Source organism: Callionymus lyra, chromosome 1, assembly GCF_982586985.1.
Source record: "Callionymus lyra chromosome 1, fCalLyr1.hap1.1, whole genome shotgun sequence".
NCBI classification, from domain to species: domain Eukaryota; kingdom Metazoa; phylum Chordata; class Actinopteri; order Syngnathiformes; family Callionymidae; genus Callionymus; species Callionymus lyra.
The window spans coordinates 10514961-10525807 of NC_141818.1; the positions used below are offsets into that span (position 1 = coordinate 10514961).

At 39.6% G+C, this 10847-nt stretch overlaps 2 protein-coding genes across 5 annotated transcripts in view; one reads left to right on the forward strand and one right to left on the reverse strand.

Moving 5' to 3' along the window:
- smtnb (smoothelin b) overlaps window positions 1-5076 on the forward strand; it is a 49483-nt gene extending 44407 nt beyond the window's left edge. For 3 of the 4 annotated variants that reach the window (XM_087792467.1, XM_087792483.1, XM_087792491.1), the window contains 6 exons: window positions 617-679; window positions 767-854; window positions 932-1102; window positions 1177-1303; window positions 1374-1525; window positions 4031-5076. In XM_087792467.1, coding sequence (XP_087648593.1) covers window positions 617-679; window positions 767-854; window positions 932-1102; window positions 1177-1303; window positions 1374-1525; window positions 4031-4193 — 764 coding nt within the window. In that variant the 3' untranslated portion in view covers window positions 4194-5076. Of the gene's footprint in view, window positions 1-616; window positions 680-766; window positions 855-931; window positions 1103-1176; window positions 1304-1373; window positions 1526-3082; window positions 3243-4030 lie in introns of all 4 variants that reach the window. The other variant, XM_087792475.1, reaches the window with a different exon arrangement.
- A 659-nt stretch (window positions 5077-5735) lies between these two features.
- On the reverse strand, window positions 5736-9602 carry selenom (selenoprotein M). The gene is made up of 5 exons (XM_087792618.1): window positions 9384-9602; window positions 6705-6740; window positions 6602-6636; window positions 6284-6362; window positions 5736-6197 (listed from the first exon to the last, which is right to left on the reverse strand). Exons 1-5 carry the CDS (start codon window positions 9474-9476, stop codon window positions 5979-5981), a joined length of 462 nt encoding a protein of 153 aa, XP_087648744.1. The 5' UTR covers window positions 9477-9602; the 3' UTR covers window positions 5736-5978.
- Between the last annotated feature and the right edge of the window lie 1245 nt (window positions 9603-10847).

Consider the following 10847-nt stretch of genomic DNA (forward strand, 5'->3'; position numbering starts at 1 on the left):
ATACTCCTGCTCTAAATACTTTTACATTTCTGTTTTTCTCATTCAATCTGTAAAGCTAATTTACAGCCAAAGGATGTTGACAAGCCTTAAGAAACGTTTAGCAATAAAAAGGCTAAAGACTCTTAACCCTTAACCCCAGCATCACGTAACTTTGATGACTTTCTTTATCGTGTCAGAACAGTGCAACCGTCATGTGGTGGAACCTCTGTTGCGTCGTTGCCACTTAACACATGTGCATTTATTTTACAAAACAAGATAAAAAGCTGTTGACAATATTTCTTATTCATTCTGAAACCATTTCTTATAAATTCTCATCTAGTCACTCTAATGTGGACATTTTAAATCACCGTATTTTTCAGATTATAAGGTGCAATATCAATGAACGGCGTCTTTATGCATCATAGTATAACTCAATTTTGACCGATATTTGAGTGCTCTGTTGTATATAAATCGGTTTGAGTTCAGTGAGTTACTAGAATTTATACATAAGACGCACTGTCGACTTTGGAGATATTTGTAAGGATTTCAAATATTTCTATATATATATATTATGTGTCAATATTTCTATACACCCTGTAAATGCTGTTGCCTGATGTATATAATGTTGTGTGTTCAGATGATGGCAGCAGATCAACACGCAGCACAGTGGTGGAGGCCAGTTATGTGCAGAAAACAGACCGTGAGTCTTGATTTCCTCTGCATTGACTCAAACTTAATTAATTATTTCATTATTTTCATACAATTGTGTAATAATTCATCTTTTCAGGAGGCACCGTTCAGTCCAAATCCTACAGCTTCTCCTCCTCCACCTCTTCTTCCTCCTCCTCTTCTAACATGAGCAAGAAAGTCGGCAGGTGAATCATCACGAAAGAGTTTTTTTTTTTTTTACTCAAATTGAACAAAATCGAATGAGTTTTCCGTGCCGTCCCAGCGTGTTCGACCGCGAGGACGACACGTCCTCTCGCAGCGGCGGGCTGGCAGCCGTGGAGCGGCGGCAGGCGGAGCGACGCAAGGAGCTGATGCGAGCGCAGACGATGCCCAAAACGTCCGCCATGCAGGCGAGGAAGGCCATGATGGAGAAGCTGGAGAAAGAGGGAGGCGGGTAAGACGTAAACACAGAGGCAAACAAAGCAGATAATTGTGTAAATATTAACACGACCTGACGTTTTTCTTAAGCCCCGGGAATCAGGCCGTGGCCAAAATAAACAGGGTCCAGCGTTCCACCAGCTTCGGCGTCCCCAACGCCAACTCCATCAAGCAGATGCTGCTGGACTGGTGCCGGGCCAAGACCCGCTCGTACGAGGTGAGTCTTGGAGCCTTCTCACCGATCTACTTCATTTTACCTTCAACGCCTTTCATCTGATCTCCGGCAGCACGTGGAGATCATGAACTTCTCCTCCAGTTGGAGCAACGGGATGGCGTTCTGTGCGCTGGTGCACAACTTCTTCCCGGAGGCCTTTGACTACAGCTCGCTGAGCCCCAGCAACCGCCGGCACAACTTTGAGGTGGCCTTCAGCGCCGCAGAGTGAGTCCAGCTTTCTGACACCAGTAACATGAGCAACTACAAGATGGTGACTCTGCAGAGATGAGTCTTCATGTTGGATCATAATACCATATTAATTACTTCACAATACTAACATTGTGGGTCTTTAAAGGTTGCTTTTTGAACAGAAAACAATCATTTTAGTCGCCTGTGGAACATACAATATATTAAGACCACTGTCTAATCATTTTAAAAGCATCCTTTGAAATGACTGGTCGACAAAATGTCCATCAAACTTAACTGTTGTCCCGCCCTCCTCGCCTCTCCTGCGCTCCCCCAGTCTCACTACCATCAGCTCTTTTCTACTGAGACTCATTTCAAAATGAAGAATAAGAATAAAATGGAGTCCAACTTGTAATATACCTTCCGTGCAATCCAGTACCAGACTTTTAAAATGGTGCTGGAAAATATGGGTTGAAAAAAAAGGAGCAAAAAAAACGTTTTTTTCTTCGTTATACACATTCTTTCAGTATTAATTGGGGGTTTAATTTTGCGTGTATTTGTAGAGAAAGTAGCTTCTGTGAATGACAGGTTCTTGTATGACTACTACTCAAAAACTTACATTTAATATCTGTATTTTATATTTTTAGAAACATGTAACCCCAAATGAAGCATCTGAATCTGCTTTGATTGTTAGTCTGGTTTAGGCTCAAACTGGGGCCTTCATGGAAGAAAGTATCGCCGCCCTTGACTTCCAAGACCACCTACCCCTCTTTTAATCACTGTTTTTCTGGAGCTTTTTCAGATAAACCAGGGACATGTTCTCGTGCGACAGCTCCTCTGATTTGGAAAGGGGTTCGGGTGTGAAAATGTCAAGTTAATAAAGACTCGTATTAATCAATAATTTTCACCCAAAACCCTCCGTCAATCAAAGGTCCGCCTGACACTCGAATGCTGCCCGACTGATGACTCTAACGTCTCCCTCAGGTGTCGACCACTAAAAAACTTCCGTAAACTTCCCAAATGTCCTCGCTAAGTCCGAAACCGTCACCTTCCCCTCCGACGCGTAAGAAAGCCGAGAGAGGTTTTCCGTTACTTCCCTCTTCCTGTCTCGTCCTCACCTGTCGTGACGACCTGCTCACCGACGCACACCTGCAGCGTGAACCGCCAGCACAACACAGAGTCCTCTCGTGCACGCTCACCCTCACTGTAGCACACACCCCAGATGCACACACACGTTTGTGTTCACCAGTGTGTCACATGTCCACACGTATATTTGTGTATTTGCTTGTGTTGTCGACGACGCATCAGAGAAAATCAAAATGGCTGAAGGTATCTTCAACATTTTGTATGTGTGTGTGTTTGTTTAGCCACTTGTGTGTGTGTTCATGAAGCATGTCAGTTCATGGATATTTTTGTCATCACAGAGAATGTAATGTTGTTCTTTTTTTTGTGTGTCTTTTTCTCTCCTCCTCCTCCTCCTCCTCTTCCTCACTTTGATTTCCATTGGGCTGCTCACGGCTTCCTCTGTTTTCCTCTGTCGGTCACCCCTCTGTCCCGCTCCCCCTGCCCCGCCTCCCGACGGTCTCTCGGTCGCAGGAAGCTGGTGGACTGTCCGCAGCTGCTGGACGTGGACGACATGGTGAAGATGCGCGAGCCGGATTGGAAGTGTGTGTACACGTACCTGCAGGAGTTCTACAGGGGTCTGGTGACCAAGGGCCTGGTTAAGACCAAAAACTCCTCCTAGTTTCAGCCCATGGTGAGAGAGATTATAAGAGGTCGGGTTGTGTTGGACGATATTGTTGAGTTTTTGTGCCTGAACACAACGTTCCACCTCTGAGTTCAGCTCTTTAAAAGGAGGTCTGTGTGTCCTGCAGACAGAAGTGATGAGAACCAGCAGGAGCGTCTCCTCCGTCATCCTCCTTGTTTTTCCTCAACTTTACTGCTGTTTATGCTCTTAAAAGCTTGTTGAGTTACAGTCGGACAATAAACGCAGAGTCAATCTCACTCTTTGACTTCATTAGTTCGCTTTGAATCTGAGATATGGGTAGTTTGGATGTGCTGCCCACTAGTGGCGGCCGAGTGGTATAACAGCCAGCAGCCGACTTTAGTCAAACAGAAAACAATCGAGATTAAATACATTTTAAAACATTTATATTTTCAGATTTTCTTTTTATATTTGTGACGAATGTAATCCAATTAATAATAATTCATTTTATTTAACTTAAAAGCAGTAGTAATGAATATGTCATGTTTATATTGACGATGAAAGTGTTTTATATTTACATCATGTTCATTTTATTTTATTAAAATATACACAATTATACAAAGTGTTAGCAGGCGGTCGACTTCACCTCGTAATGACGGAAGTATTACATTAGATTAAAATATTCCATCACTTTATGTTTCTGTAGAAAAAAGGTTGTTTTCAGTCAATTTACAAAGACATTTAAGACACGGATGATATAAATCACAACCCGATTGACCGTTTTTATGGGTTTAAATACAGAGTTGTTCGTGTACTTAAGTGTGTACTGTGTGTTTCAGGAAGTACTGCAACTGCATGCCTCTGCTGGAAGTGGAGGACATGATGATCATGGGCAACAAGCCCGACTCCAAGTGTGTCTTCACCTACGTCCAGTCTCTGGTCAACCACCTGCGCAGACACGAGATGCTGATGGGCCGACCGTCCGACCTGTGCGTCCAGTGACCCCCTCCCCCCCCTTCTTGACCTTTCACCCGCCTCACGTGACGACTCACTGCACTCTGATCGGACGTCTGATGGACAAAGTTGTGTGTAATCGTTTGCTCTTGGACACGCCCTTCCCACAGGTCACCAGCAGAGGGCGACGCAGGTCTTATAGCTTTATATTAACAGCAATGTCAATTTTAACCTCGAGAGGGCGCACCAGACAACAAATGTTTGAAAACACATTTTTGACAACTATTTTTTATCTGTTTTTAAATTTTTGTAACCGAAGCTATTCTGTCGAAAGAACTTTGTGTTTTCAACACCTGCTTTCCATTTTGGTACTTTTAAAAAAAATGGTTAATTAATTTAATTTATTTACTCAGATTTTGATGGTAACATGTGACTATTTAATACACCAGAAGCACTGTTGTTCATCGTTACTGTAGCACAAGTCTGCGTCACCGCCGGACAGTCGTGTCACTTTATTGAAGAGATGTTTGGAGGTGTTTTCTAACTTTCAGCTTCGCCCTGCTCAACACACACACACACACACACACACACACACACACACATGCACACAATCAGCTGTGGGTTTTTTTTTTGTTAAGTTCTTTTCTATGTTTTATTGTGCTGGTGTGTAAATGACACTTTAATAGTTTCCAGGTTTTAGAGTTTAAGCTACAAACAGGTTTTATCAAAGCTGATCAGTTCAAAGCTCCAACAATTCCATTTGAACGTGAGGATCCTCGTCCGAGCTGGTTTGTCTTTTTGTAAATTCAGAGATTGTTATTGTTGAGAAATATTTGCTACAGATTAAGAAATAACTACCAAAGCATTGAATGCTGTATATGAGAACATCCTGTCATGTTTCTGAGCTGACGATTAAATTGAAAAAGAGTTACTTTGTTTCATTTTGACTCGACATCCAAGCACTTTGTTTGGATTCACTAAATGTGAACTCATGCTGGTGAAACACCTATTAATGTGCGATTGATGAATTAATTTTAATTCCATTTATATCTTGAGGTTTATGTGAATTTAGATTTGCTTCAAAACATAAATATTGTCAGAGACAGATGGAGGAAATGATTGACATTTTATAAATTCAAATGTATTTGTGAGTAAATAAAGTAAATAAACAGGAAAGAAATTGTGAGGTGAAGGAAAAAACTGTTTGCTAATATGTTTAATTTTCTTTAGAAAATAAATTAAAAGACAAATGTATGGAAATAAATGGTTAAACAAAGATCATCTAGAAAATGAATTGAAAAATATGTATATATATATTTATATAAAAATGGATATGTTATCAGTGATGTATGTATGTATATATATATATATATATATATATATATATATATATAAAATATTGAGTGAAGTGTTTTGTGAAAAAAGAACCAAATATGAGAGAAAACGATAAGTAAAATGAAATATTTTCCAAACACTTAAAGTGAAAGCAATGAAATTAGTAAATGCATTAAAAGTGGAATTAAAATAATATGTTAATAATTGGGAGATTTAAGGAAAACCTAAACTTTGATTTAAAAAAAAAACACAAGATTCACGTTTTCTTAGTTTTATTTTCTCTTCTACAAATCACTGATGTTCTTGTGGGTTCCTCTCCGACCCGCCTGACATGTGGCATCAACTCCAGGCCGGTCCAAAGATTTACAGCATGAAGCATCATCGGTGTCACGGGGGGTCGTAGACGGTCAAACCCACAAGAACTCACGTGGAACCAAACGCATCAGTAGACGTACAAAAATCACCTTTTCTTGTAGCTTGGATGCTACGATGAAGAAACTAAAGGTCGGCGCGCTCGGACTCGACTGGTGTTTTCTCCGAGACCGGCTGGGAAGTCGCCGACTTGTACTCCTGCTCTTCTGGGAACGGACTGTCTTTGGCGGGAGAGAAGCGGAACTCTTCAGGGACCTCCTCGTCCGGTTGGTTCTTCTTGTAGAAGCCCAGTTTCTCCAGCAGCTGGTTGATCTCGGAGCGCGTCATGTCGGTCAGAGCGACCCGCTGAAGCGAGGGGTGGTGGGTTTTAGTCACATGACACCAACAACAAGAAAGACACCAGGATTCAAGGATGAATATTATGGACTCACATCCAGCTCTTCAAAGTAGTGGTTGAGAAGAACCAGCTCAGGGTCTGCTCCAGGAATGTGCTTCATGACCAGGTTATGGCTGAGAAGGTGGTCGTCAAGGATACACACACACACACACACACACACACACACACACACACACACACACACACACACACACACACACACACACACACACACACACACACACACACACACACACACACACACACACACACACACACACACACACACACACACACACACACACACACACACACACACACACACACACACACACACACACACACACACTCTATGGTTGTTGAAAAAGGATACTAGAGAGGAATGTCCTGGACCACAAAGGCTTTGACCTGCGGGCAGAAAGAAGACTCGTCAGGATCAGGATCTGACTCACGGTCTGTAGAACTCTTTCTCTCACCTCCATGAGCCGGTTCAGCTGTCATCCACCACATGACTGTGGAGAAAAATGTAGGTCTTCATTATCATGTCATAGTCAGCATAACATGTATCAAGTAATGACAAAAACATTTCTTTATTCATTATATATTTGATGGCCATTGAACAAATGAAGCAGCATCCCTGTAATGACTATGTTGCACCACTAGATGACGCACTAGATAAATGACTATGGAAATGTGCCATAATTGGATAATAAAAAACGATTTGAAAACGAGGCACAGACAGGAGAAAATACAAATAAAATAAAATTTGTATCCAATTATTTTACTGTATCCAAAAAGCTGATCACAACAATTAATGGATATTAACTTATTTTTATATATAAATGTATGTATTTATTTGCCCAGAGCCATGAAAAATAGTATATTTGTATCACTTTACACGTGTGTCGATGTATATTTTCTTTTAACTTTTGTCATTTGTCTCTTTCCAATCACGTTTTTATGAACTGCTCATGGCACTACTGGCATGTCGCGGTGTATAACTTTGGATTAAACATTTTCACTTCTGTGAAAGTGAGAAGATGGAAAATAGAAAAATGAGAGTCGATCATTTAAAAACGTGTGGCCATAAATATTTGATAAATAAGTTGAGATTTTGGTTCATAATAAGTAAGTAGGTTATTTTCAACCCGATACCAACACTATAATATTTTAACACTACGTGGAGTGGAGTTTTTTTTGGATCAAGTATTTTTTAATGCAGTATAACTCAGGTAAACGCATATTGTGAATACCCATAAAGGCTCTTAATCTGTTATGTTTATAAAAAATACTTTAATTTACCCAAAGATTTACACAAAAAAAAAGTTATTACCTCAAAAGAATTGTGGTCAATAATAGCTCTATATGAAAAAATGTTTTCCAAAATAAAATGTAATATCTATGTTCTAGTCCAACATATTTAAGGTAGTACATTCCTTTGAATATCTTCTCTTGTGTCAGTTAAGTAAGAATACAAATAATGCCTAAACAAAAGAAACTCGATGACAATGATGCCTATTTTTCATTTTTAGTTACGTGATAATAACTGTAGTGGTCGACAGTTGTGATTGGTTGGCTGGGCGGCAAAGCACCACCCCCTAAAAAGAGAACATGTCCGTGTAAAAGCTTATTTTGAGTCACCCTGAGTTATTACGCCCACTCTCGCCGCTGTAAAGTTCAACTCATTTCAACTTTGAATGGTGGCCAGAGTCGAAGTCCAGTTAGCATAAAACACAGAATGTTCTCTCCAGGTCAAGGTATTTGTTCCTCATTAACTCTGATGGACATCATGTCACAGTTGGAAAAGTCCGGAAGTTATTCAGCACATGAACCCGAGCCAGTCCAGGAACTTCTGAGCATCTCATCAGGGGTTTGTGGAGCGTGGAGGAGAGAGAACATGCTAGCATGAGTCAACAAACCAGCAGCTCAATGAATAACCATTTTTATTTGTTCCAGAATTATAAAAGGCAAACATCACCTGGTCAAACGCTTGTCTGCCACTTTATTTACACTTTGAATAGAAGCCATTAAAAAAAATGTTCAAGTGTACTATGAGTATATTTAAATTAAATGAGTATACTTGACGTTTACGTTTTCCACTCCTTAGCAAAAATAGGTATTTGCAAGTATACTTTTGTTATACTAAATATTAAGTAGTATAGTTGGAGTTTACTTTTAAAATAATATAGCCTTCTTCAAATACACTTAAGTGTACTTGAAATGTACAGTATTCAACCCTTTTTATTTCTTATTATTGTGCTGATCTGGAAGTAAACAGTGCAAGGCATTATGGGTGATAGGCATAAAAACCGTTGATGTTCTTGTTAGATACACACACTTGCTTTGAAGTATTACCACCAATATAAATCTACATGTGTTTGATCGTGTAGTACTGGAGTTCAGGTTTCTAGCAAATAGAATGTTTGCTCATTTGAATAACCTTCATGAACCTTAAATACTTTTTAATTAAGTTCTAGTATCTTTCTTGAGGGCTTGGCGATTAGAAACATGAACGTACATGTGTCAGTCTTGCCTGTGATGCTCGTTGCATCTATTGTGACAAACATATGTGAAGTACATTCAAACATCAGATTAGAGAATATTGTCCTTTGAGTGTACTTTAAGTTTACTTCTGTAAAAAGTGTATACCTATCACATGAGTATTCTTGAAAGTATACTTTTGTTAATCTGTTACAAATAACCAGAAGTCGTATCAAACGTTAAAAGTAAAAGTTAACATGTAGTACACAACTAAAATACTACGTATACTTAAAGATACTTGATCGAATGAATGGCTGTGTGAACCGTCCAGGTAACGCCTCCAGGTGAAGCGTCGAGTTGCAGATAAACTTCAACAATGGCAACAGAAATTCTTTTGTATGAGAGATAGATCTCGGTTTACACGTCGGAGGGAAACAATTCTTAAAACTATCTGAGGTCTCTCGCTCGAGGATCCCGCCTTCCATTGTCTCTGAAGCTCAACTAACTTGAATATCACCTTCAGCCGCTCCGCGCATGCGCACAGACAGTTTAAACGCATCACCAAAACCTTACTCGGTAACTGGAAACATTTTTATATTTCTTCACGGTATCGACTGACAAAATGAAACAAGCGGTGGTTTGAATAAAAGCAGGAGGACGAGATGAAGGTCTACCTCGACTCGGGCTCTCGCCAGACCCTCCAGCTTCTGCGGGTCCAGCTCGTAGGCCGAGGCGACGTGGATCAGTCCGAACACCAGCAGCCACATGGTTCCTCCGCGTCAAGGAACACCTGCTCGGTCACGAGAGGGATCCGGTGAATGTTCAGGTGAGCGATCAGGTCTGGAGGAGAGAGAGGAGGGTCTGCTGCTCGAGGAGGATGTCACGTCCGGACGAGCTGCCACGTCAAACATCTGGAGGAGGAGGAGCAGCTCACTGGTCTCACCTCAGCGTGGAAACCTGAGCTTCAATTGAATAGTGAGCACATTTGTTTACATTTTCTTGTACTAATGTTTATTGTTGTTGATATTTATATCAATAATATTTTATTTGTTTATTTAATTATTTGTATTGTTAATTATTTATTACATAATTATAATATATATTATCGTTTTAATTTGTATTCATTATTGTTTTTTATAATCGTTATTATTTTTTAACATGTGTTCTGTATGTCTTGATATAATGATTATGTATTTTTATTCCTTTTTTTGTGAACTGCTGTGACAACTTATATTTCATCAATGTGGAAAGAATCAAAGACAAATCTGTATTTTAAATAAATCGTTTTAAAGAACGAATAATTAAAGAGCAAATAATGTGTTGATTTAAGTGTGTCTTAAATAGATCTTCTATTGCATCATCAGTATTAAATGTTTACATTAGAAAACACTATGTTTTTCTATAGATCAAATCATAACCAAACCAAGTCTGCTGTGATTGGTCAAAGTTTGTCACTGCTCGTCATCAATCCCAGAAGTCTCATTGTTATAATTTAGTCAATATATCGTATCATCAATACATCATAATGGACTCTGCTCTCGTAACCTCTTGTTCGCTGAGATTTAAGATGGGGGAGAACTTTATAAAGTAATAAGTTCATAACAGGGTCATGATGAGGGACTTACTGCATCTTGGAGAGGAAGACTTCAACATTTGAAACATATGAGTAAGTCAGGAGAGCTGGGTTAAAACACAAGTGAAAAAACATGTTTCTATGTTTTTTTTTATTATTATTGGGGCGTACCTTTAACAGAGCAGATATAAGGAAAAAAACTGTGAGTCAACTTCAATTTAACTAAAATACTGATACATTATAATATTTATAATCATTTCTTAATGTCATAGTCGATGTCATCTTCGATCCTCCTCTTTTGACTCAGCCCTCATTTTTTTCCATCCTGTCTTTATGATATCGACCTCTGTGTCTTTATATCCCAACAGTAACTCTTTAGCTCAGTCTGTGTACATTTACACTCAAAGGTACTAAATAGCAGCAGTGAATGTGGAGGCTTTTTTATGTGGTACTTGAAGAAGTTTTCACAGACGGCTGTGCATTTAGTCTGTAGATAATTGCTATGTCGACATCATTTGAGACTGACCCAGGACCTCACATGTGTCTGCTCTCCAGGTAAAGTCAT